We start from the raw sequence: 27,974 nt of genomic DNA, 5'->3' as shown, positions 1-27,974 counted from the left end.
TGTGAGCAGAGACTAAGCGGCCCCGCGCCCTGCTCAAAGGGAAAGCCCCACCCCACTCCTTTTTGACTGGTCGCAGGAGGTAGGGGCGGGGATTGGAGTCACGGAGGACTGACCCGTGAATTATCGCGAGAGTAGCTTCTGGCCCGGTAAGTGTCCGCGGCATTTCGTGGTTGGCGGGGACGGGGTGGGGGTGGGGTGGTTGTGACGGTGGCTTAGGAGCTTTCTCTTCTGCGCGGGAGGGGAGCTCTGACTCTCAGCCGGACCCCGCCTTCTCGCTGACAAGGCCTCGTTCCCGAGATCAGGCCTGACCTGCTCATGCCCTGATAGAGTCCGGGAGAAGTGGGGGCAGGGGCCAGGCCCGACACTGGCGCTCGCTGGGGTGCGCTGCCCCCTCTTACTTCGCTCCTGCGGTGTGCGCTGCCCGCTGCTGACGTTTTCCCCGGCGGGGTGGCGGGTGCCTGGCCGGGCCCGTGGTCAGAAGGGGGCTTGCTTCCTCTTCCTCGCCCTCCCAGTCTCGTGCCTGCGGGCCCCTGGGGCCTGGGTGCGGCACAGGGACAGAGCCAATGGAAAATGCAGCGGGACGTTGGGATCTGCTTGGATCTGCGAATATCCCGATAGTCTCGACTTCGGTAACAAACAATTAGGAACGCAGTAAGCACTTGTGGTTTAATACACAGCTTGCACTATAGGGACGCTTCAAAACGTCAAATGCTGTCCCTCAGAGGGTTCCTTGCTGAGCAAGGAGATCCAACCAGTCCATCCTAAAGGAAATCAGTCCTGAGTATTCATTGGAAGGACTGATGCTGAAGCTGAAGCTCCAATACTTTGGCCACCTGATGCGAAGAACTGACTCATTGGAAAAGCCCCTGATGCTGGGAAAGATTGAAGGCGGGAGGAGAAGGGGACGACAGAGAATGAGATGGTTGGGTGGCATCACCGATTCAATGGACATGAGTTTGACCAAGCTCCGGGAGTTGGTGATGGACAGGGAAGCCTGGCATGATGCAGTCCATGGGGTCACAAAGAGTCAGACACGACTGAGCGACTTAACTGAACTTGGGGTTTTTGTTTTGTTTTCGGTAGAAATTTTTTTGTCGTTGTTGATATTTTTAATACTAAGAATTGGAAGCATTTTTTTTTAACAGAACATTAGCTCCTAGTGTTTAATTCTAAATTTATGTGTGTGTGCGCGCGCACGCCATGTATTGAAGAAAAGCATGGAAAAAAACCCCAGATCTTAGGAAAATAGTATCAAAAGAGCCACCAGTGTTGTTTCATAGTCCTTAGCTAAAAGGATTGCTGATCTTTATTGTAATTGAGTTGCCAGAGAGATTGAAAATGGAACCAATTTCTGGAATGGAAAGATGGGAAGGACTAGGGAATGGCATGGAAAGGGCATGTTTAGAAATGGATTATTTATATGCAATATTTCCGCCTGTGTAATGGGAATTTTACACATCTGTTGTACCTAAGGTCCCCACACTTAGGGTCTTCCTCTCAAGGATTGGGCTTATTAGGTTGAAGAGCCTACACTTCATATCCCCGTCCTGCCAATGATTTGCCTTGAGACTTTTAAAAGGTTACTTGACTTCTCTCAGCCTCCTCTGTCAAGGAGATACTTAAAGTACAGAGACTTAGGAATGTGCTTGTCACAGTACCTGGTACCTAGTACACAACAAATGTTGTAATCATTTATCGATTAATGTACTACTCGTATATATTGAGAATATTTGACAGATTTTTAAAAGTAAAGCGAAACAAACCTGATGTCAGTCATTGAGTAGTGTTAGCCAGAAAAAGCAATTAAGGTAGTAGGCCCCAAAGGGAATATCTTTAGGGTCTGATTTCTAAAATGAAAATTGAAAATAGATTTAAAATATGTTTCCTCAGAGAGTTGTAAGAAGTTGGATGTAGAAGTTCTTCCTTAATCAGCAGCTTCCTATGACACATCTGTGGTTTCCTGGTTCTACCTCATATCCTATAATCATGGACTTGTTAATGTGACCTTCCAAGCCCCTAACAAATCAACTGGCCAGTCATCTCAGTAAGTACCTTTCTCTTCCACAGTGCATAGAGATTTGCTTATCATAAAAATGTTGAAGAAATATTAATAGTGCATACTGCTGCTGCTGCGTCGCTTCAGTCGTGTCCGACTCTGTGCGACCCCATAGACGGCAGCCCACCAGGCTCCGCTGTCCCTGGGATTTTCCAGGCAAGAACACTAGGATATTATTAACAATTGATGATTTCTATTTAATAATAATTTGCCATTAATATTGTTGAGGAATTTTCCTTCTACTTACCAAGATTTGCATTAATCTATGTCTTTACAGCCAATGTTTCACTGAATAATCTAGATAGTCATTGATGCTTGTATGTTAGTGTTAAAAATATAAAAGATCGCTTTTTCCCAAGCAGTTCAATTGTTTTCTTGATTAAAAAATTATTTTTTTTGTTTTAGTACCCTCAAAATAACCACAAGTAATATTTTCAGTGCAAGATTTTCATTGACTTTGTAAAGTTTTATAAATATCTAATTTTTATACATTTTTACATATTCTAATTTTTGACATTGTTTTTCAGTGTATGGTAAACATCCCAGAGGTATAAGTGACTTTTATTGATACATGGTTATGTGTATTTTAAAAATTTTATTTGTTAATCATTTTTTAGGTGATTTCCAAATGATTCATCCGTGAAAAAGTTTTCTTTTTCACTAAATCTGAATAAAAAGTGATTAAAAAAAAGAGAAATATTAAATGATCTGTATACTGTCACCCTGCTTATTTAACTTATATGCAGAGTGAAAGTGAAGTGAAGTTGCCCAGTCGTGTCCGACTCTTTGTGACCCCATGGACTGTAGCATACCAGGCTCTTCCCTCCATGGGATTCTCCAGGCAAGAGTACTGGTTTGGGTTGCCATTTCCTTCTCCAGGGGATCTTCCAAACTCAGGGATCGAACCCAGGTCGCCTGCATTCCAGGCAGACGGTTTAACCTCCGAGCCACCAGGGAAGCCAATTAAATGATAATAGTGCTTAATTATATGTGCGTAGCTATAATAAAGTAGGTAGTATGTGAAGGATGATATTTTGGAATCACTGAAATTTTATGTATAGTAAATGACAAATACGAAAGTTACTGTGGTTGTATTTATCCTGAACCTTCACTGCTCTTGTCTCTGTTCTGGGGGAATAGAGAAGCAAGGCAGCCTCTAGTGGCTACAGTGCGTATTACACATACCGTTGAAAGGATAATCCTAGGTTATTTAATAGCCCTGACTAAGTGCCCAGGACTGGGCCGAGTACTGGAGAAAGCCTGTCTTGCTGTCCTGGGATCAGCATGAAGTTATAGAGGCAGACATTACTACAAATAGTCAGAGTCATAGCTGTGTAGTTATAAACTAAAGTAAAGGGTTGAGCTTCTGATTTGGACTGAGCAGTCCCTGAGGAAGTGATGCTAGAAAGTGCCGGGGAGGGACCAACTAAGATCCCACTGTTACTATATGAGAGAACTAGATTTTTGTGTTAGCTATTACAGCTTCAGGGTCAAGGTTCTCAAATAAAATGTTTGTTTTACTACTTCAGTAAGCTTTAGGGTAGTGGAAAATTTGTATTATCCTTTAACACAGACACTTTGATACTTTTTACAGAAAAGTTGTGTGACAACAGTGGGGAAAAGGAAGAACATAAGTGCAGAGAGTTATTTGTAAATGCAAAAGAAAGTGAGAAATGATAGAGATATTTCCTTACTAGTGAACATGATAAGGAGAGTACTCAGGTTACCATGGTAGGAGTATTTAAGTCAATGGGAGCTTCTCTACATCTAGGTAGATACCATATGTACTGTAGTTGTAAACAGAGCTTAAGATCTTACTGAAGTGAATTAAAATGAGTTGAAAAATGAGTTACTTTGCATAACTAAATATGATACCTGATAGAAGAGTTCTGAGCTAGAGAATAGAAGAAAGAATAAGTGAACAGAATATTATGGACAGTTTTGTAATAATTTGACAATTTGGATGAAATGGAAAAATGGACAAAAGGTACAACTACCAAAACTTACTCAGCAAGTAGTAAATAATCTTAGTATCTCTCTGCATATGAAGAAATTGAATTTATAGTTAAAAACCTTCCAACAAAGGAAACTCTGAGCCATTGATATCCTGTTACACAATAAAGGAAGAAATAGTACTAATTCTACACAAACTCTTCCAAAACATGAAAGGTAGTAACACTTCCCAATGCATTGTCTGACACCAAAACCAGAGAAAGACATTACAAAAAAAATTATAGTCTAAAATCACTAATAAATATTAATTTAAAATGCTAAATATTTTAGCAGATAAAATCCAAGAATATATAGGAAGGATAATACTTAATGATTAAGTTCAGTTTATTCTGGGAACCCTAGCTTGGTTTAACATTTGAAACTCCATCATTGTAGTTTACCACATTAGGAGACACCACATTAGGAGACCCCACACCAGGAGACCCCACGCCAGGAGAGACCTCACACCAAGAGAGACCCCACATCAGGAGAGACCCCACACCAGGAGGCCCCACACCAGGAAAGACCAAAAGAGAAAAACCAGATGGTTTTGGTCCTCTCACGGGAGAGGATCTCACGTGATCCTCCCCTCTGACTTTTGCTTTTGTCAAAAGCACTTGACAAAATCTGGCATTTTTCATTCACAACTTTAGAACTGCATATTGAGAGTAAAAGAGAACTTCTTTAATGCAACAAAAGAAATCTATGAAAAAAAACCCTGAAAAACTGACAACTTTCACCCTAAGACTGGAAACACGGCAGGGATTTCTATTGTTTCCACACCTATTCAACATTACACTAGAAGTCCTAGACAGTACAAGCATGAGACATAAATAACAAGTATATAGATTGATAAGGATGAAGTCCTTTATTCACAGGTGACATAATTTTTCTCCTTGGAAAATCAAAAGGCATCTACGTAAAAACTACTATAACAAACAGTTTTTCAGTGTTGTGGAATACAAGGTGAATATATAAAAATCAGCGGTAATTTAAAAACTAAGGAGGGGAAACTGAAATAAATACCATTTACAATAACGTCAAAAAGTGAAATATATAGGAATGAACCACAGGGGCATGAGGAAACATTTGAGGGTTATGAGTATGTTCACTCTCCTGTGATTATTATACACTTTAAATATGTACACAGCTTATGACAGGCCAGTTATGCCTCAATAAAGCAATAAAAATGCTGTGAAGAACATTACTGGGACACTTCAAAAAGTTGGAGTATAAATGGTAGATTAGGTAAAATACTGACGTTGAGTTTACTGAAGTTGGTAACCACTGTAGGTAATAGGGGAGTATCATTATTGTCAGAAAATAAACACTGAAGTATACACCTGCCTCCCCACACACACACTCACACACGAGACGGGTAAGTTAAAGAGATGAGGCAAGGACCAGAGAAAAATGGTAATGTTAGAGATATATGGCTAAGGGGTGTATGAATGTTTGTACCATTATTGCAACTTTTCTCTGAACTTGAAATTGTTTTAAAATAAAAATATTAAAAGTCTGTACTAAAGAAAGTGTTGTCATCTACAAAAATTCCCTGGGTAGAACACAAAATACAATCGCCAACAGAAAAGTTAATTCACTGAACTTTAAGAATTTATAAGCACTGCTCTTTGAAAAACACAGTTAAAAAAATGAAAAGGGGATAAAAGAGGATTAAAAAATGTCCATTACATGCATGTAAAGTAGCTCAACATTATTGATCACCAGGGAAATGTAAATTAAAACCACAATAAGTTAACAGACTGGACAAAATCAAACAGATTACAATACCAAGTTTTGGCCAATGTAATGGTCATGTTGTTGAGGATATACTGCTCGGTGAAACAAGTCAGTCACAGGAGGACAAATGTGCACATTTCTCCTTGTCTGAGATAATCCAGAAGATAATCCACCCAATGATGGGTTTGGGGTGTGTTGGGGGAAGAAAGTGGTTGTTCAATGGCTGTAAAATCTCGCTTATGCAAAGTGAATAAGTTGTTGAGATCTGATGTATAACAGTGCCTGTAGTTTGAAATACTGTATTTTACACGTAAAAATTTAAGAGGGTAGATCTTATGTTAAGAACTCTCTCTCTCTCTTTTTTAAGTCGCTCAGTCATGTCCAACTCTTCGTGACCCCGTGGACTAGAGCCTGCCAGGCTCCTCTGTCCATAGAGTTCTCCAGGCCAGAATACTAGAGTATGTTGCAGTTCCACATCTCCAGGGGATCTTCCCAACCCAGGGACCGAACCCAGGTCTCCCGCATTACCAGCGAATTCTTTACCGTTTGGGCCTCTAAGGAAGCCCTCTTAGCACAACTTGAAAACTTGAAAGCCATGTAGATAAGGCAAGTAGCCGCAAAACAAAGAAGCTTATTGAAAGATGGAGGAAATAAAAAGTGTCCACCAAACGAAGAAGTTTTTTGAGACTGAAAAATGAGGCAGGCAGCTCTAGTCATCAAATAAGTTGAAAACATATTTGTTTGCACTAAGGCTTACCCAGATTTAGTTTTGCTCCCTCTTTCCAGTTTCTCTTGGAGATAGATTAGTTCCTCTGGATATGCTGCTGTACGTTACTTCGGGATTGCTGGTGCACTTCGTGTTCTTCGCCTCCATCTTCATCATGTGTTTCACCTCTCCTTTGGTTCATGGAATGATTCCTCAGTTTACGCCCCTGCCTCCCCTAGCAAAATGATTAGTGCTGTTTGTCGCTGATGGCCTGCGAGCACATAAACTTTATGAATTAGATGAAGATGGAAATTCTAGGGCACCGTTTGTTAGGTAAGCATGTCAACTGGTACAAAGACATCTCTGGAAATTGTTACGCTGATGCTGTTTATCTCACATTGGATAGAGGGGTGATGATGAAAAAGAGAGTAGGGCACATATGCCTCTGTCTTTGTCATAGAAATTAGCAAATGTGTTTCCTTCTACAGTTACTTCTGTTATTGTGGAAGTTGATACCAGGTAGTCGAAATGCATGACCTTAGCCGCTTGACCTCACTTGTCCTGATTTCTGAATCCTGGCTTACAACTCAGTATATTATCTTTTTTTCTTTTTTGTAAACTAAGACTGTTCAATTTTTAAGTAATGACAAGCATAAATTTCAGTGAGTTGCCAATTACAAAGGTATTTAGCTAAAAAATATAAATTTCAATTCAAAATACGTTTTCTGTAAAATAAAGCCTTCCAAATTTATATCACTATGTAATATGATAATTTTGGATTCTGTTAAGTGGCTTTGAAAAGAAATATTTAATTTTTTGGACCTGTGGGGTTCATGCAATCAACTATTCTTTTTTTTTTCATTCATAGCAAGCCCCTCAAAAGCCCTTCCTAATGCTACTGTGGAGAGATTAAAACTCAAATTCAAGGGAAGTTTATCTAAAATTGTCTATCTTTCCCCTGTCCCTACCTGTCATCATTGCTTCCTATCCCTCTACCCTATTTTAATTTTCTTTATAGTACTACTTAGCATGTACAACTTCCACTAAGGCAGGGACTTTGTTTTATATACTACATTATCTCTGGTTCCTAAAACATAGTAAGCAGTTAATAAATATTTGTTGACTGCTAGAAGAGTGAATGAACCTGCAGTCTATGTCAGATTTCCAGGAATAAATTTATGGTGCATCAAAGAAATGCATAATATATTAAAGGATACAAAGAAACAAGCAACTCAGGGCAATAGGAAAATACAAGTAGGAAAATAAGGTTGTCAGGGTTAGGTTCAGTACACAAAAATATGTAACATAAATTTCTATGACTACTTTAAAAATTGGGGTGATATATTTGGTTGAGTTTCTTAGTTGTCATAGAGAGGAGAGAAATGTAATTCATTGCAAAGTTAATGACATTAAAATATACTGGTTGTTAAGGCAAAGATGAGCTTCTCTGACAGCGCCTGTTTCTCCTTGCGGTGTTCTGTGGCGGGCCAAGGGCTCCCCGGTGATGTGCCATGTGTTGTCTGCCATTCTAGCTGCTTCTGAAGCCTTTTTTGGTAGGTTTTCTTTGTTTCTCACTTCATTTTTTAAAAAATACAATCTGATCAAAATGTTTCTCAAGAGAGGTATCCACATTGCTATATACCTCCCTGTTTTGGCTTGAGTTCAGTTTCCATTATAGAACTGAAGAAGTTAAAAAATATTTCTCTCTTTTAACATGTGGTGTAATGGTTTTTCAAGCCTTTTACTTTTTATGTATGTATTTTACCAAAGTCTGTTTGGTTATAAGTCAATTAAAAGTATCTAAATCAGCACTTTTAGGTACTTCTCTCCAGAACATTTTGAGAGTTTAGAGTTCAGCTTGGAAACTGTTACAAATGAATTCATGTTTCATAACTTGTTGCTCTGCTGGCCTTTCAACTGCCATGGCATTACTGTTACTTTTGCATTTTTCTCCAGATTTTGCAAATCACCCTTAAACAGCTTAAAGAATGGTGATACATTTTATCAAAAGAAACTTTTGGCTTGTTTTAATCTCAAATTTAGAAAGATAATTTAACTCCTATTTGAGAGTATAGCTGGTTCCTCTCAATTTTTTTATTTTGAAAAACTTTTAACTAGAAAATGTTAAAAGGATTATATTATGAATATTCATCTGTATATCCTTAATCTAGATATGACCATTTTAAACATTTTTCATATTTGCATTCTCTGTCCCAACACACACATACACACATATACACACTTAAACTTTAATTATTTTTTCCTGAATAATTTGAAAGCAAAATATTTTAACACTTTACCCCTAAACACTTTAGTGTGTATCTCCTAAGAACAAGGACTTAAACATGATAACAACACCATCATCACACCTAACAAAATTTAACATTGACAAAGTAATACTTTGTGTATCAGTGATTTCTCATATAACACAACGTTTCAATACTTTGTGACTTAGAGCTATAGCGTGTATTTTGTTTTGTGATTCTGTGCAGTGGTTGGGTGGTTCCTTGTCTAAGAAAGTTCCTTGGGCTTTCTTATGCCACGGAATCAGTCTGGTGGGAGGAACTGGACTGAGCCCAGCTGGGATCAGAAAGATTCCTTCTTAAATTTTGACTCCTTCTTTTGATTGGATTTCTTCTGTGGTGATCTTGTTTTTCTAAAGCCTTAACAGAGCATCTGGTCATAGTGTGTGCTGACTCCTCGTCTGTGATACCTTTCAAGAATGTCATCATGAACGAAGGCAGCTGGGGCATCTCTCACACGCGTGTGCCGACCGAGTCTCGGCCTGGGCACGTGGCCATGATTGCAGGGTTTTATGAAGATGTCAGCGCAGTTGCCAAAGGCACTGTCTCTTTAGATGGTTTTATCACATGAGGAGATTGATTGCATAAATATTGCTTCTTTAATACTGAATCATGACACAAAGCAAAGTACATTTTGAGATCCTTTTGACAAGTCATTTAGCTTGCCTAAGTCACTCAAACACGCACTGGGACTGACTCAAGAATAAAACTTCAATCTTGTATCATCGTGTCCTGTTGATAGAATATGATTGGGTGGATCTCTGGTTTTCCTAGATGTTAACTCTCAAAAGTGATTCTGTATTTTAGTAAGAAGTCAATTAACTGTTGTAAGCTTTTTAAAAAAAAAAATTGTAATATAATACAGATAACAAAATCTGTTGTTAGTTTTGCATTTGTTCTGCGGGTTAATCCTCTTTGTTATCATTTGAAAAATACTTCTTCAGGAGCCATACCAATACTTCACCATCTAAATATTACTATTGTCATTGTTTTTTTTTTTTTCTCAATTACCTGAAGGCTGGAAGGAAAATCCTGTAGAATTTGATTCTCTTCTTAATGAAACCAGGTACACACAGTCCTGGGGAAGCCCAGACATCCTGACTATGTTTGCCAAAGGTAGGGGTCACTGATTCTATTTCCCCAGATACTAAGTAGGCAATAAATCAATATGGTAATTTAAAATATATACTACATTTTACTGATTATGAGATACATGTTTTGACACATTTAACATCTTTGAAATGAGTGTATATCATAATAGATGTGTGAGTTTGATTTTTTTTTTCATCTTAGTTGTACTTAAAATGTTGGATTATACAGTTTAAATACCTTGGATTCAGTGAAATGGTATATGATTCTAACATCTGACAGCTTTTTAATCTTGGGTAAGTTAGATAACTTCTCTAAATTTCAGTTTTCTTTTTTGTAAAATGTGATAATAATAATTTCTATCTTATGGGTTTGTTTTGGGCATTAAATAAGTTAATTCATGTGAAATATTGACCAAAATGCTTATTACAATGATTTCATTATGGTGATGATGTTCACTTACTTTGATTATTAAGAAGTTAGTAGATAATCACATAAAGATTTAAATGTTAAAATATATATTTATAACTTCTATTTTCATGTATTCAAGATCATGACATTGAGATTTGTTGTATTTGTTGTGTTTCTGTGCATGAATCTGCAAGTATGAGAACATCTCTTGATGAGAAAATTCATTTGCATCATTTTCTAGAATCAGCTGGATTCCACTTGAATTTTATGTTATTAAGTGCTTTTTAGTGAGAGCATTGTAGCATTTCACCTAATGAAAAGCTTTGGACCTTTAGCCATGGGTATAATTATACTATAAATGATAACAATCGGAATTATTAAAGATTATTCTATATTTCAAAAGCAAAAGAGATATTCAGAATTTTCTGTATGATAGTCACAGAACATTATTATGTAGAACAGGTCCAAAAACTCATAACTGCTTGCCATTTATATACTCCCTTAGTTCAGTTCAGTTGCTCAGTTGTGTCCGACTCTTTGCGACCCCATGGACTGCAGCATGCCAGGCCTCCCTGTCCATCACCAACTTCCGGAGTTTACTCAAACTCATGTCCATCAAGTCGCTGATGCCATCCAACCATCTCATCCTCTGTCATCCCCTTCTCCTCCCGCCTTCAGTCTTTCCCAGCATCAGGGTCTTTTCCAATGAGTCAGTTCTTTGCATCAGGTGGCCAAAGTATTGATGCTTCAGCTTCAGCATCAGTCCTTCCAATGAATATTCAGGACTGATTTCCTTTAGGATGGACTGGTTGGATCTCCTTGCTGTCCAAGGGACTCTCAAGAATCTTCTCCAACGCCACAGTTCAAAAGCATCAATTCTTCAGTGCTCAGCTTTCTTTATAGTCCAGCTCTGACATCCACACATGACTCCTGGAAAAAACATAGCTTTGACTAGATTGACCTTAGCTGGCAAAGTAATATCTCTGCTTTTTAATATGCTGTCTAGGTTGGTTATAGCTTTTCTTCCAAGGAGCAAAGAGTTAAGCTTTTTTTGGTAGTGGTGAAGATGAAGTTGCTATGGTTTACCAAATTCACCTCCCTACTTCTGACTACAGTTCATAGGACAGGATCAATGCCTTAACTGGAGACAATCCAGTAGAAGTGTTCCATTTCTTATAGTAACCTGCAGTCTCACTCAGATCTTTACTTGGGATTTGAAGAGTAGAATGGTTGAGGAGTGGAACCCGTATCATTAGAGCTTAGCTTGTCATTATTATAAGAGATTGTCATTATTTTATCTCTTCCTTACGACCTTTAAGAGGCTATCTAACTCAGAAATTCACTAAGTTGATTAGATCCTTAATAAAATCTTACAAGTGTGTAAGATTAATATATTTGTTGACCCTTTCAAAGTATTTGGCAATTATCAGTATTTTTTCTCATATATTGAGAAAAATGCATGTATTTTATGAACAAAAGAATTGAAATATTTGAATTTTCTTTTTGGTTGGGGAATTTTGTAAAACAGGTGACTTAATCTGTTTTAGATTGTACCATCCCTAGATGCCCAAATTTTTTGATTAGTTTCATCCTTACTTGAAGACAAACTCTGTTGTTTACTTTTACACTATTGTATACTAACTAGCATTGTGATTTTTTTTTCTTAGCATTTTAAATTACAACTCACTTTATCTGTAAAATTGGAAAATGTTACTGTGAGAACAAAAGCAACAGCATATGTTCAAGCATACACCATGGTCCGTGGCATGTCATTAAAAATTTTTCCCCCAAATTTCCTCTTCAGGTGACCTTGGAAACCATATTTTTGCACACACTTAATGATGCATCCAGTGAGGATTTTGGTGCCCACGATGTAACAAAACTGGACACGTGGGTTTTTGATCATGTGAAGGTATGTGCTGTTGAGTAGCTAACCTGCAACACACTAGATGTAGGTATTTGTCTAATGTGCACTGGTTGTCTAGTACCTGTACCTAATGTACTAGAAACTGATTTATTAATACATGCATCTTAGTTTTTTCTGCTTGGATGAATTTGAAAGTTCCTTACTGTAGCATACTATTTTGAAAAGACTGAATTCTAAGAAATTGCACATTCTACAATAACATACAGGTTTTTAAAAAATAATTTGAAAAAGTAAATCCTTTTCCGTTCCACGCTTCTGACAGTGAAGTGAGCCCTGGATGGGATTCAGGAACCCCACATTTCATTCCTCGTTTGCTGAATCACCCCAGAATAACCTTCCTGGTCTTTTGTTGACCACAGAACCAGTCTCTTACAAGCAGTGAGGTATGTGAAAGTCTTTTGAATGTTCAAATCTAAGGCATTTATTATAAAATAAGGTAGATATTTTCAATATTTGTAAAGAAAAATTAGATAAGCAAAGAACAAGTTCATAAGTTAATCATAATAAAACATTTGGGTCTCTTTAAGAAATAGAGGGGGGTTTTTTGGACTATTTGTTAGTGACAATCCTCACGGTTTCACCAGGAATCCAATAGAATTTATGTTTTCAAAAATTGTGACAGAATCTCAACTCTTGATATTGGCTAACTCCTATCTATCATTCTCTTCTTTCTCATCTCCAAATTAGACTCATAATTCATCTATTATAAGAGGCATTCATTGACTGACCTTTAGTGATTCTTCTTTTTACCAGTAGTGTCTCTGGACTGACACTGTGGGCTTCTCCATAACAGAGTCATTTTTTATTGTTTGTTTGTAAACAGTTGGTAGGTGCCTGCATATTTATCAGAAATTAAGTGCTCAATATGTTCTTTGATAAACCCTATTTCTTTTCTTAGAATTTTTTTCCTTAAGATTTTCTTTTCTTACTCAAAATGAAAGTGAAAATCTTCAAGTTAGATAAAATCTCTTTACAAAAGTAGCAAATGATTTTGCTAAGTATCACTTCTTAATATAATCAACTTACTTTAGTATTTGTTTCAAGGCCCTTGGCTTCGAACTTCATAAACATAGCTAAAAATGTTCAACATCGTGGATTTGATTCATTGTGGATAAGCAGATATAGTTAGTGGCTGGCTTGATTCTATGCCTTTTTTACCTTATTTCAACACTGCTATTGACCAGAAAAAAAAAATTTCCCTATAATTTCGTAAGATATGATAGAGTATGTACATTAATCAAGTAACAACAAAAATATGAAATCATCCAGAATAAAGAGTGGTGGGAAGGAAAAATATAGGGACTAAGAATATATCTTTAGAAAAGTTCAATCTAAGCTGAACAGTTAGAGGAAGACTTTCCTGTGAGTTTTGAGATAATCTCTGGAGAAGCCTAGGAAACAAAGAAATGGTTGGACCTGGATTGCATATAGAGAAGAGTATCTTAGGCCAACAGCATAATGATAACTTGGGCTCCAAAGGAACTCTGTAATAGAGTAAAAATATTGCTTTAAAGTTTGTTTGTCTCTCAATGAACGATAATGCCAGAAGTAGGCAGCCCAGGATTGATGTAGTCCAAGATTGCCATGGTGGTTCCCCAGTGTCATTAAGATCCGGTCTCTTAAGTGTCTCTTCTGTCCTCAGAGCGTGGACTTAGCTTCTGAGTTGTCTTACGACGGGAGATGCTGGCGTTCCAGCCATTATTTCAGTGTTTTAGGTCAACAATACAAGGAATTGAAAGGGATCTTCTCTTCTACTAAATTAAATTTATTTCAAAAAGATTTTAATAAATAGTTAAATTTATTTCAAAAGGCACATCGTCTTTTGACTGAAGTGTTTGATTTCTGTCTCATTGGCCATAACCAAAAAGGCACAGACAGGTAGCTGTGGGAGAGAGTAAGAAATATGTAGGTTTTAAGTTTGAAGCACTGACATGTTCCCATAAAATCAGAAGTTTTACTTAGAGAAAAAGGGAGAATGCATGCACTCTCCCACAATGCATAGTAAATATTTAAGTACAAGAAGGAACGAGTGCCTTTGAGCTAAGAAAAAAAATGGGAGTTGGTGGGCATAATTATACTAAATATTGGGAGTGGAGAGGAAGCTAGGAGTGTATTTCACCTCTTGTGTGCAAAAGACCAACTTTTTAAAAGGCAGTGGAAATCTATCAGGTTGAGCTCTGCAAGATTAGTGTTTCATGGTTTCCCAGATCTTGTGTCCACGTCTGAATGACCAGCAGTTTTTACAAAGCTGAATAATATCAGTTATGAAACAGATTGTAAATTCGACTCCAGTTGCTAAGTTTTTTTGTTTCTTGTCAGCTTCTCAGTTACATCTTTAGAATATAAGTCCTTTTTCTTGAAAAACTTCCCATTTCTATCTAGATTTAAAGTTTCTTAGGGGCTAATTAGAATGTATGTGAAAGCTAGGGGGTCATTTTATGCTTTTAAGGATGATTATGTATATTTATATTTAATTTATATTTATTTATATTTAATTTCATTTGTATTCCTTTTTTTTCCTTCTATTCAGAAATAGGTAGTTTCTCTAATGGCACCATGTATATGTTTTTAATGTTTGTAATAATGAAGAGTTAGTTGAAGGAATACTTCAGACTTTTATTGGAAAGTTAAATACCTTGTTAAAATTAACATCTTATATAGTTAAAGACATTTATGTGCATAATAATTATATATCTTGGTAATCAGGTGACTTAAAAGTACTTTCCATAGGTACTTGCTTATATGTTCATGTGTATGTAAGTACAGGATGAATCCTTTTCTTAGAGGGCTATATGAATCCAGCTTATCATTGTGAAATTAATCATTTTTCATCTGTATTTCCATTTGTTATGTGGACATTTTTCTATCATACCTTGTGAAGCACAGATTTGAGTCTTGGGACGGTAGAAATAGGCTATTTGCAATGTTCCGAGTGAGAGATTATGGTTGAACTTGGGTGCTAACACGGGAAAAGAAGCAGGAAAACATTTTAAACTCATAAAGCATTCCTAAATTGTTGCCATTAGTGCTATTTTATTGTTGACTCATGTCAAAATAGTTCTCCAGTGTTATTAGAACTTCATGAAATTGAGATCCCCTTTCTATCATCTTTTTTCAGCCTAATTATAACACGGAAGATATCTCACTTGTTTTTTGAATATAGATGCCTGAACTGACAAGTACTTTGTGTTGGTAGGTCCTGAGGACAAATTTAAACAAAATAGGACAATTTAATTTGTTAGTTCTGTATAAGTTTAATTAAATGTTTTCATTGGAAGTACTTTTTGGAAGTACTTTTTAAATTAATGAACTAGAAAATTTTAACTGATTTGTTACATATAGGAATTCTTTCATGCTGCCAGAAACAACCAATCTTTGTTTTCTAAAGTAAATGAAGACAAAATAGTTTTCTTCTTACATTTATTAGGAATAGACAGATTGACCATCATCAAGGTAATTTTAACACTGTGTTTAATTTCATGGTTTTGAGGGAAATACCTGTTCTGTTTGAACTTTTAAAGTACTGTAATGTTTTCTTTGTGATGATCACAACAGAACTTATCTTTTGAATAACTCTGAAGTAGAATACATTCTAATTTACATGATATGTAGTATGATATTGTGGCTAAAATCACATGTGCTGTGACCACACTACACACTAATATAAGTAAAATATGTTCTGTACGTGTATTCCATATTACTCATTTATCAAAGCAGAGAGAAAAAGATTATGTTTTAGAAGGATTTTAATAAATTTTGAAACAAAAAGCATTTTTATGGTGCTAGTATTTAATATCACAAAAAGATGTAACTAACTGTTCCTTAGGTTCCATTTAATCAGTGCTATATCTAGCAGATAATATATAAAGTTTTGTATTCTATATTTCAGTAGCACTCCTTATATAAAGCAGCAACTGTTTCTCTCACTTTTGCAAAGCATAAGATAGGAAGAATTCATATTATACTTTTATTTTTCATTTTGGATTAGATTTAGATTAGTCTAACTAACAGTAAAGTCTATTAACATCCAGTAATGAATACCTCGTGCTTCTCTTCTTTAACACAATGCATTGTCTTAAGTAATAAAACTTATACTAAATCACTCCTTGTTCAATTGTATGGAAAGCTTAAATATAGTTTGTTCAAAATGTATTATATCATATCACAAACACACTAAAGAATGAAAATATTCTATGGTTGAAACAGTGATACTTGTTTGATAAATGTAGCAAGAGCAACATAGTTTACATTATTAGAGACATGAATTTAAAAGTCATCATTGTTGCATTTGAGACTTAAAAAGCATTCATGAAAATCTATTTGCTAATCAATACTTTTTTAAAAAAATATTTTTGAAAATGATTTCAGATTGTTTTACTTCTTTAAGAGAGGAAAAAAATTTTTTTAACCATCTACAGAGCTCTGATTGAAAAACATTAAGGTTGAAATCTAAAAGTATTTTAGGAGTTACTGACTTTATCATAAATTTGTGTCAAATAAATTGGATTTTGTCAAATTAATGTAATTAATATAATTCGCTCTCTTAAACAGGGACTATTCAGACAATATTAAATTAGTTGATAAGGAATTCAAAGAAATTGAGTCTACTGTTAAAGATTTTTATGGAAATGATGGGAAAACAGCATTTATCTTTACCGCTGACCATGGAATGACAGACTGGGGTTAGTCTGTCTCTAAGTGATACATACTTTATGATTAAAGTAGTGGTAAATGTAGCTTGCAAATATTTTAGGGTATTGAAGAGGATTAGATGTCTTAGTATATGCAAAGTGTCTAGCACATAATAGTATGCATAAAATGTTAGCGTAAAAAAGACTGATCTTATATAATCTTTCTTCTAACTATGAAAGGAATATATTCTCATTTGACTTCCCAGGTGGCACAGTTGATAAAGAATCCGCCTGCCAGTGCAGGAGACAGGAGACACGGGTTCAGTCCCTGGGTTGGGAAGATCCCCTGGAGTAGGAAATGGCAACCCCCTCCAGTGTACTTGCCGGGAAAGTTCCGTGGACAGAGCCTGGAGGGCTACAGTCCACAGGGTTGCAGAGTCGGACACAGCTGAGTGTGTGCATGTGTGCACACCCACCCACACACACACACACAGACAGAGAACTCCCCAAACCCACATTTATCTACCTAGAAGTAACTGTATGTGATGGCATAGTGCGTGAGTTTAAGGTGGTGTTGCTGGGGGAGCTAGGGCTACTGACTTTGTCCACTAGAGGAGACTGTCCACTCTGCCAGACTCCCAAGGCAGACACAGTGTGTGCCCAGAGAGCAAATCAAGGCAAAGCTGAGACTTGGGTCCTCGAATCACAGTGTAGAATTCTGATGAGTGGGTCCCACTTTATAATGGGGTTTTGGCTACACCAGCCAGAGTGGCCGGGAAGAAAAGCAGACCGAGACCCTGCTATCCTCTTCAGAGCAGAGCTGGCCTTGACTGCCCACCCCAAACCTGGCGGCTACTCCCCAGAGGAGCCTTCCCTGTGGTTTCTGCCTTCAGTCCCACTCTGGTGGCATCTCCTCCAAGCCTTAGTCGTTATGATTCTTAATCTTCTTTCAACCAGAGTCACTCCACGGGTGTTCTGGTTTTTCTTTTTGCCTGTTTGTTGTTGATGCTCTGACTTGCCTTGAGAATATTTTAAAACTAATTGTTAAACAGAGATGCAGTCTTTTGGGAGTGTGGTGGCAGAAATTAGCTCTTTATGGGTCAACTCTTTAGAGTATTAAACCAAGTATTAAAAAATATTTAGGTATAGGTTAATCAGGTATAGGTTCATCTTTTTATATTCAACGTTGCTCTTTGTGCCTTATTTGTAGGCTCCCATGGAGCTGGTCATCCTTTAGAGACTTGTACTCCTTTTATCACTTGGGGAGCTGGAATCAAGTTTCCCCAAAAAGTGTCAGCTCAGAAATTTGATGACTCATATTTGCAAGGTAGGAATGCTTACCTTTATTGTTTTTATGAATGTGACATTTTAAAATCAAAGTTTAATTTTAAAAAATGACTTTTCAAATTATAGCTTTCATTTTTTTATTTCTGACATTACTATTTCTGTGTATTACTTTTGTATAGTTTATATTATTTCATTTATGATATTCAACTTAAAATACACATTATTATTTGCCTTATGAAAGTTCAAGTGTACTATTCTTTTTTCACAAACTTTATTACTCTAGGACTCAGGTTAAACCTTTGACTTAAATCTTACCTGCAAAGACTATCAATCAAAAAAAAAAAAAGACTATCAATCAGATAAGCCACATTTATGTCACAATTTACATTTCAAAACTGAACAGATTTTGCCCTGTCTCTAGTACTTTTGAAGGCCTTCTCTGTTGCGCAAGCCTCTTTGTTTCTCAATCCATGATAAAAAGGAATTTCTTTTTCCTTGGAGCTCTGGTTCTCTTGTAAGGTAAGGGTCTTTTTAGAATTTCAGAGCTTTTACTAATTGGACAAAATAAATTCCTCCCAAATGTCCTTCTCTAGATTAGTTGTGTCAACTCATTCAAAGTACTTGTTAAGAATACAGATTTTTTTAAAATTACAGATTTCTAGACCTTATCACTAGATATTTTGATTCCATGAGTCTGGGTAAGGCCTGGAAATTTTCTTTTTAAAACCTTCTCCAGGGATGTGAACTCATAGCTGTATTAGTTGTTTCTGCTAGAAGACTTTCGAGTTTGTATAATAAAGTTTTCTTACATATTCTTTTTTTAATTTTTTGGACATGTAATTCTCATACTATAAAATTCATGTTTTAAAAGTGTGTAATTGAATTTTTTTTAGCATATTCACATGATTTTGCCTCTACTGTGCAATTTCATTGCTCTCCCCCACCCCACAGGAAACCCTTATCCATTAGCAGTCACTCCTTACTCCTCTCTCCATTGTATGTATATATCATATTTTGTTCAATCATCTTATGGACATTTGGGTTGTTTCCCACATTTGGGCTATTATTACAATGATGCAGTGAACCTTTGTATAAAATTTTTTGTGTGGATATGTGTTTTTATTTCTCTTGGGTAGATTCCTAGGTGAGTAATAACAGGTCATATATTCCTTACGTTTTATTTTTTGCAAACTGCCAAACTGTTTTCCTAAGCAGCTGCATCATTTTGTATTCCTATACTCTGTTAAATAGATTACTTTTGTTGTTTAGTCACTCAGTCATGCCTGACTCTTTGTGACCCTATGGGCTGTAGCCCGCCAGGCTCCTCTGTCCATGGGGTTTCCCAGACACGAATACTGGGGTGGGTTGCCATTTCCTTCTCCAGGGGATCTTCCTGACCCAGGAATCAAACCCATATTTCCTGCTTGGCAGGCGGGTTCTTTGCCACTGAACCACCTGGGAAGCCCATTAAATGGATTAGATTGGGTCTAAGTAGAAGCTAGGTTAAATGGGATGTTTGTACTTAGGAAACAGAACTTTATTTTGGCAGTTGATTTCAACCCACTTCAGTATTCTTGCCTGGAGAATCCCCATGGACAGAGAATCCTGGCGGACAGCAGTCCATGGAATTACAAAGAGTTGGACGTGACTGAGCTGCTAAGCACATACTACTTTCACATTTGGGATTAGTGGTGGTAGGAGCATCAGAGCTAAAAAATTTCATGTATTTTGCAAGCAGCTGCCATTAGAAAAAAAAGAACAGCTTGGATTGACTAACGGACAGTCGGCCGCCGTAGTGACTCCCTGGAGCAGGACTGTCACTGCAGTCATGTGGCACTTGTTATCGTTGTGCCTTTTGCTTCCATCTTTCCTTCCTTAGCCTTTTGATGTTTTGAATCAATTATCCCCTAATGAGCATTTTGGAAGTTTAATAAACTATTACAGAAAATATCAAATATATATTATTGAGTTACTCTTTTAAAACTCTAGTTTAAAAAAAGTTTGCCACTCTGCCTTTTTAGCACCCTCATGGTTCATACTTGGCTTAAAATTGACTGTCCCAATACTTTCTTTTTCCATTGACCACCTGTAATAATAAAATAGCTTCTTTTTTTTTTAATTCTTAACATCAGCACTTATGTTTATTTGTATCTTTCAGAATGGAAGTTGGAGAACTGGAAGAGACAAGATATTAATCAGGTATTCATTATATTTAATCATGTTCAAATTTAATTTTCTCTCCTATAAGAAGTTTAGAATAAAAAAATCTGGGAAAGAAAATTGTATTAAAGATGATAAAATATTTTTCTAAAACATTTCAGTTACTAAGAGAGATCCTGCTAGTGTGAATATTTTCACCCCGAGTAATCTTTCTTTGGGCAAAATAAAGCAGCCTCAGATAAAACTGAAAGAAGAAGACTTCCTCCAAATAACACTGGCTAATTACAGAATTATTATGCAAATTGAAATGTGCATGCCTGTTACTTTTGTGTGACTTTTTTGTCATGGTTGCTTTTGTCATGGTTTGCTCAGTTGCTTTCAGCACAGATCTAATAAAACCCCACTATGGGTTTCCTTCCTGTTAGTGTGTCAGTTACTGTTTCTTCTTTATTAACGCAAGTTTTATCTTTAATTCTACCCCAAAATTTTTACAAATACAGTGGGAAAAAAGTGACAAGAGTATATAGATTAGAAACCTTACATTATAGGCATCCTTACATTGTAGGAAACCTTACCTTACAGGAAAATGCCTGGCCAGTCTAGTAGAGTTAGACCAGTAGCATCACCTGTAAATAGGAAGCACAGAATTTTCTTGTTGAGGATATGCTATGTAGACAACTGTCTTCAAGTGAAAGGCATGGTATCATTGGGGTGTGTCCTCCAGAATGGCAGGAATATCTTACACCTCCTCCAGGTCACCTCACATGTTCACCTCAGAAGCTGGCTTTCCTTACTGTGGAGGGTAAACCAAGCTCTGGGGTCTCATTTTCAGCTGTGTGCTCACAGAAGCCTTTTCTTTCTCAGCATATTAAGAATGGTCTCATCTCTCCAGATGAATGCTTATTACCCAAGCAAATGAAAATGTATAGAATCAGATAGCAATCTATTAATTTGCAATAAAAATCACTGTCAGGGGGATGGGACTATCTTGAAGTTCATAAAATAAGAGCATATATTATTTATAGCCAGACTGGATCATAATCAAAAACTGAATGCTATTACTCTCTGAATACTGCTTCAGATCTACATTAGATGAGAATTCTGTATTCATTCCTTCTGCCAGCGTTGTTATGTGTCTGCAGTATGTTTAAGCACTGTGCAGACATTAACACTAACATTCAACATTGAAATATTAACATTAAACTTCATGAGACAGCTGTAATGGTGAATAAAAAGGAGACACAGTCCTTCCCCTAGGACGCTTATAGTTTAGGAATAAGATAAATTTTACATATATCTTTACTTATCATACAAATAAATGTAAAATTATAGCAGTGATAAGTACAGCAGAAGAGACCTGGGAAGCCATGAGGGTATAGAGCAGATCTATCTGGTGGGCTGTGTGGTCAGCAAAGGTTTCCTGAGAAACTGAGGCTTGAGCCGAGACTGAAGCCTGAGTAGAAGTTGCCAGGCCAGGGCAGGAGGCAGGGAGCTTCTCAGTCCGAGGAGCAGCTTGTGCCCTGAGGTCTGGGAGGGGGTACATGGCATTTCAAAGGATCCTGAAGAAGGCAGCTGAACAGAGCACAGACACCGTGGTTTAATGGGAGGCAGACACTGGACGCGCAGGGCCTTGTGGGCCTGTGGAGTTTATCCTTAAGTTTGGGGAAGCCCTCCTAGTGTTTGAAGCCTGGGGAGTGATGTGATCTGAGGTTTTACGGCAGGATCTTCTCTATGTTGGAGAATAGTTCAGAGGCCAGCATTGGAGGCTGGGGAAGGAGAGGATGCAATCAGGCAGCCAGGGGTGTTGTCAGTTTTCTGTGAGATGGGGCTTGGTAAAGAGGGCGTAGATGGTGAAAGTGAGACAGACTGAGAGCCTGGGACAAAACTCCAACTTTAAATGAGGGCTTGAGAAATCAGCTCTGAATGTTCACTGGAAGGACTGATGCTGAAGCTGAAGCTCCAGTACTTTGGCCACCTGATGAGAAGAGCTGACTCATTGGAAAAGACCCTGATACTGGGAAAGATTGAGGGCAGGGGAAGGGGACACCAGAGGATGAGGTGGTTGGTTGGCATCACCGGCTTGATGGACATGAGTTTGAGTAAACCCCGGAAGTTGGTGATGGACAGAGAGGCCTGGCATGCTGCAGTCCATGGGGTCACAAAGAGTCAGACACGACTGAGTGACTGAATGAGCTGAACTGAGAAAGTAGAGATTGGAGACACTCTAACGGTGGGGTTACAGAGACCCAGAGGGAGTGGTCTGCACAGTGCCGAGTGGTCACATCATTATAATCACAGCAGCGTCTGCAGCAGCTGGTTAGTGCAGGATTATTACACACCAGTACATTATAAATTGTCTCATTTGATCGTGTCGTAATTCTGTAAGGGAGAAACTTCTATTTATTTTTTAACTGACAAGGAAAACTGAAGCATTGGAGAGTTGAAATAACCTGCTCAAGGTCTCAAAGATCACAAGCGAAGTGTTTGTAATTGGGCATTCTGACAGCCAAGCGCTTGACTGCCTGAAACATTATCAAGACTAATACAAAAGCAATCAATTAGACGTAGAAAATGGAGGTTATTAGTTCTGCAGTGAGCACAGCCTAGAGGATGATAAAGAGTCAGAACAAGTTAGAGCGGCCCGAGGACAGATGGGGAGGTGAGGCCATGGAGACCGGAAGCGTGGACAGCTCTTCTGAACACTTGGACCTGGAGGGGGCTCTCCAAAGCCGTGCTTGCCTACTTGTGTCTAAAGAGACTCTTATCCTGCTTGGTGTCTTTTTCTAGATTTCACTGTCTGGCCAACCAACCTCCTTCTGCTGTATTCTTTCTTTAATATATATGTGTGTATATATATAAATCTCGTTGAAGTCTACTTTTGCTGTTTATTTTCTGTCTAATAAGCATCCTTGTCATAATACCCAAAAACTGTTACATTAGGTGGTCAAGCTCTCAGCTTGTAGAATAAGTAACATTTTTGTTTTATATATTTTACTTTGGGGGCTCCTAGTGGTTTCAAATTGAGGTTTTCTTGAGTTCATGTACCTCTAGCAAATGACATTTTTTTAGAGATAGAGATCAGTATCTGCTGTGTATGGAATAAGTATTTGATGATAATGGATTAAAATGGATATCATGGTTATCTTTCAAAATCCAGTTATACAAATTAAATTACTTAATGTCCTTGTTGATCTGTCGCCATCTTAGATTTAACTTATTCTGTTTGCAGGCTGAATTTGCACCGTTGATGGCAGCTCTTATTGGAGTTCCCTTCCCTCTTAATTCAGTGGTAAAGAGTACAATTTTCTTATCAACTCTCAGAATAAAAGAAAAATTATCATACAGTAAAATTTACTTTTTATGTGTTTCTGAATCCATTTAAAGAAAATTTATTACAAAGATATTGCTGGTTTGCTAAATCAGTGCTCCAGAGACCCAGGACAAAGAAACTCACTGCGGTTCCGTGGCAGAACCAGTCTGCAGGGTCACCGACTCGCACTGTGCCTCTTGTACTGTCTGTTCCTTGACCCTGAAGCTTCAAATTCCAGTGTTTATTAGCATTTGAGTGGTCCAGGCTGGATTACTTGTCTACCCTTCCGTATGGGAAGTCAGGGGGCCTCATTAGACTCACTATGCTCCATCTAATATCTCAGCTTCCAGTGGAAATGTTTTTTTTTTTTTTTCTTCTTTTTTTAGTGAAAGTGAAGTCGCTCAGTCATGCCCGACTCCTAGCGACCCCATGGACTATAGCCTACCAGGCTCCTCCATTCATGGGATTTTCCAGGCAAGAGTACTGGAGTGGGTTGCCATTGCCTTCTCCTGGAAATGTTTTTAAGATGAGAACTGGATGCTGAAAAACTACAAGACAAACAGAATCCATTCCCATCAGCCATTCTTTCTAGCCCTTCAAGTCAAAGTTTAAAAAAATAATATCATCTGCCTCGGAACCCTGAGTCATCTGACCCCTGTAGTCATAAATGTGTGTGTATGTCTATAACTGAAATGAAAGTTTCACAAAACATCCTCACTTTTAAGTATAGTATAATAGTGTGGAGCTTCCCTGGTAGCTCAGTTGGTAAAGAACGTGCCTTCAGTGCAGGAGAACCCAGGTTTGATCCCTGGGTCGAGAAGATCCCCTGGAGAAGGAAATGGCAAACCACTCCAGTATTGCCTGGAAAATCCCATAGACAGAGGAGCCTGGTGGGCTACAGTCCATGGAGTTGCAAGAGCTGGGCACGATTTAGCAACTAAACCCTAATAGCCTACTCCTATTTTTCTTATGTCTTTCTTTTTTTTTTTTTTTTTAGTGTGCTGGCTGTGGCCCACCATAGTAGCTTTGTGTGTGTGCAGAGCATTTAGTTCACTGCCTGCCGTATAGTAATCTTTTGATAAATGTTAGGTTTTATTGGACTTAATTCATCTCTTTTGCTTTATTTATTTTATTATATCTATTTTGTGAGAAAAGTGGTAGAACATTTTTCAGTTATGATTTAAAAAAAGATTTTTTAATTATTCCAAGAATTTATTTGTCCATGTCTTATCTCTATTGCTTCCCTTGTAAGTCTGTTTTGTTTTATAAGAATAACCTGAGCTTTGTTAGTACTAATATTAAACCATGTTTGTTATTTACAGGGAATCATTCCTGTGGACATGCTTAATACCTCTGATCTCTTCAAAGCAGGGAGCATGTTTACAAATGCAGTACAGATTCTTGAACAGTTCAAGGTAAAACAAGACCACACACAAATATGGACATGATTCCAATTTTAAAACTGAATATATTTTGTGAAAATACTTGATTTTGTATTTGAAGAAATGATTTTCGTAATGTATTATCTTTAAATTGTCCGTACCTGACTAGTGTCCTGCAGTTCCACATTTCTGAGGTACAGTTTTCATGAATCAGTTTGAGGGTGTAAAATTAGCGCTGAGGAGTGTCCCTATCTGTTAGAGTACCACATGTGCTTATAAAGACTGCAGACTAAGTCTCTGTTGATGGAATTTGCCTTGTAGAAGTAGTTATAGAGATTGCAACATTTCATGTCGTTCTGTGTGTTATTATTTGCATTAACGACATAAAGAAATGACCGTTTAACTGAAACTTTGTTATTCATAATAGTGTTAATGCAGCATAGCTTAGTTTGTTTCCTAAGAGTTAAAAAGTATAGCTTAATTCTATGACAGTTTGTTTTTTTTGCAGGCTTGATATGCTTCATTCTCAGCTTATTGTAATGGTACTATATAGCATTAACATTTTCTTTAAATATTTATGAAGTAGGATAGTAACCCAAAATTCCATTTATTTCTATCACCGAAGAACCATTTTAATGGATATTTGTATTTCAAAATGAAATTAGTTCATTTTTTTCTCTTTTCTAATATAAAATATTTTCACACTTGGTTCCCAGGTAAAAATGACTCAGAAAAAAGAAGCTACTTTATCGTTTTTGTTTACACCATTTAAGTAAGTCTCTTATGTTTTTTATTAACTTGTAGGAAAGAATTTTTCACTGAGTTTGAATGCTTGACACAATAGATTAGGTACTTAGAAAATTTGTCTTTTTTGTATACATTAGTGTAATATACCAAATGAAAGCCTCTTCTATTGTCTTACAAATAATGAACCAGATGCTGTATACCTTTGAGTGGCTCATAGAGGAGATACAGGGGTGCAGAAAGACAGGAAGCATGAAGGAGATAAACTCAGCAGGGCTTGACTGGGAAGGGGCGCGGGCTCTTAGCCTGGCTGACTGGGGAGATGTTCATGCCATTCTGGCTTATAGAAAGAGAGGAGAGCTGGCGTGAGAGGTGAGGCTGAAGGCTACTGAGCTCAACTTGCATTTGAAGATACAGGAATTAGTTAGAAATAGGGATTTGGATCTCAAGATAGAGATCAGTCGTGTCTGACTGTGTGACCCCATGGACTGTAACCCTCCAGGGCTCTTCTGTCCATGGGATTCTCCAGGCAAGAATGCTGGAGTACTTTGCCATTTCCTTCTCCATATAGCACTGGAGGTCAATCCTAAAGGAAATCAACCCTGAATATTCATTGGAAGGACTGATGTTGAAGCCCCAATACTTTGGCTACCTGATGCGAAGAGCTGACTCATTGGAAAAGACCCTGATGCTGGGAAAGATCAGGGCAGGAGGGGAAGAGGACGATTAAGAATGAGGTGGTTGGATGGTATCACTGACTCAGTGAACATGAATTTGAGCAAACTCAGGGAGATAGTAAAGGACAGAGAAGCCTGGCATGCTATAGTTCATGGGGTTAAAGAGTCAGACATGACTTAGCAACTGAACAACGACAATAACATAGCACTAGTGTAATAGTCATGAACTAGAAGCTTTTACTCTCGGAATCATGTAATTATGATTCACTATGGCAGCCTGCTTCTGTGTGTGTGTGTAGGAGAGCAAAAGCAAAGCAAAATTAGGATTTTGCAAGTCAAAATTAATTATATAATATCATAACATATATAATAATGTTAATGAAATATTATATTAATTATATATGTCAAAGGTAGAATTATCATTTGAATAATGTCCCTAGTTGTAAGGTTATCACATATGCTTGTAAAGAGTATAAGCCAAGTCTTTATCAATTAGAAATTAGAGTTAGAATTCTCATCTTCCAGTTAGAATGTGTCCTATATCATTTAGATATCATATGCATCTGTTTATTAATAACATAGTAGGATAGTCAGACCATAACAAAATAAAGAAATAAATGAATAAGAAATATTTTACCAATTCCTGGTATGAAGAAGATACACAGGACGTTGAAAATAACAGTCACCTTAGATCAGCAGCTTTATCAGGGAGATGCTCTTCTGCAGGAGGTTCAAGCGCGTGTTGCCTGTCTTCTTCTCCTCAGCCCAGGAGCTGACTGTGACCTTGCCCTGCTCTGAAGCTTAGCACCTGCCTGGGAGCCGCTGCTAGCTTTGTGTCAGCTGAGGGCCTGACAGAAGGGCTGATTCTCATCCATTGGCTCACCCGTCCTGCCTGCAAATTTGTCTGGCTGAAAAGCACCATTTGTCGAAAGCCTGCAGCATGACCAAAAAAGCCCCAAGATAAAATAAAAAATTAACTTAGGAGGAAATAGATAGTTGAAGGAATAGCAAAGGACTAAAAATATTAAAATCTTGAAATCCTCAGAAGTATCTGAGAAGCTGTTTTATCTATAAAACAAAAAGTGGCACAAACTTTACAAAAGGAGGAGTACAGGGTGCATTGTTTAAAAATGGGAAATGTGTCTAAAACCTCATGGAATGATAAATTGTACAGGGATGAGCCGAAGGGGAGGCCAGTCCTCCAAATTAGAAGAGCAAGTAGACCTCAAATGAAGTGAAATGAGTTTTCAGTAATATATGGATTGATGAGGAGCTAAGGAAACCCTGGAAGGCCTCATTTCTTCACCCCTCTTACGGTGGAAACTTTAGGAAAAGGAAATGTTTCAAACTGTACAAGAAAGCACGCTTGCAATGTGCAGCAACGAAAGACGTGTCGCGATTTGGAACAATTGAGGGAGACGGCTTGATCAGAGCAGACACAGGGAGGGGTTCATTTCTGTACTGGCAAGCTGAGAGTTGAGAACGGTGGGGCGGGAATTTACTGGTTGTCATTATGCCCCTCTGTACTGTTTATTATTATTAAAAATTATATCTATCTA

At 37.5% G+C, this 27,974-nt stretch overlaps 1 protein-coding gene across 2 annotated transcripts; it reads left to right on the top strand.

Annotated features, from left to right (window-relative positions):
• The first annotated feature begins 246 nt into the window (after positions 1-246).
• LOC133070004 (GPI ethanolamine phosphate transferase 1-like) lies at positions 247-27,974 on the top strand. Of its 2 annotated transcripts, none has more exons than XM_061161540.1 (12): positions 247-651; positions 1,891-2,044; positions 6,575-6,827; positions 7,926-8,047; positions 9,815-9,913; positions 10,091-10,182; positions 18,066-18,182; positions 20,301-20,341; positions 23,532-23,591; positions 24,935-25,027; positions 25,711-25,766; positions 27,142-27,974. In XM_061161540.1, the coding sequence occupies exons 6-12, from the start codon at positions 10,149-10,151 to the stop codon at positions 27,218-27,220; spliced, it is 480 nt and encodes a 159-aa protein (XP_061017523.1). In that variant the 5' UTR covers positions 247-651; positions 1,891-2,044; positions 6,575-6,827; positions 7,926-8,047; positions 9,815-9,913; positions 10,091-10,148; the 3' UTR covers positions 27,221-27,974. The 2 variants fall into 2 exon arrangements, with proteins under 2 accessions (XP_061017523.1, XP_061017524.1); XM_061161541.1 differs by having other exon boundaries at positions 253-651; positions 27,180-27,974.

Source organism: Dama dama, chromosome 15, assembly GCF_033118175.1.
Source record: "Dama dama isolate Ldn47 chromosome 15, ASM3311817v1, whole genome shotgun sequence".
Taxonomy (NCBI): domain Eukaryota; kingdom Metazoa; phylum Chordata; class Mammalia; order Artiodactyla; family Cervidae; genus Dama; species Dama dama.
Note: the sequence above shows the minus strand (reverse complement) of the source record. Positions and strands in the feature narration are given on the sequence as shown.

Bases quoted from the DNA above. Each gene is read 5' to 3' on its own strand.
- LOC133070004 (XM_061161540.1), top strand. From the start codon at position 10,149: ATGATTCTAACATCTGACAGCTTTTTAATCTTGG. The intron at 23,592-24,934 runs GTAAAGAGTACA...TGTTATTTACAG, and splicing joins CCTTCCCTCTTAATTCAGTG to GGAATCATTCCTGTGGACAT. The intron at 25,767-27,141 runs GTAAGTCTCTTA...GCTCTTCTGCAG, and splicing joins TTTTTGTTTACACCATTTAA to GAGGTTCAAGCGCGTGTTGC.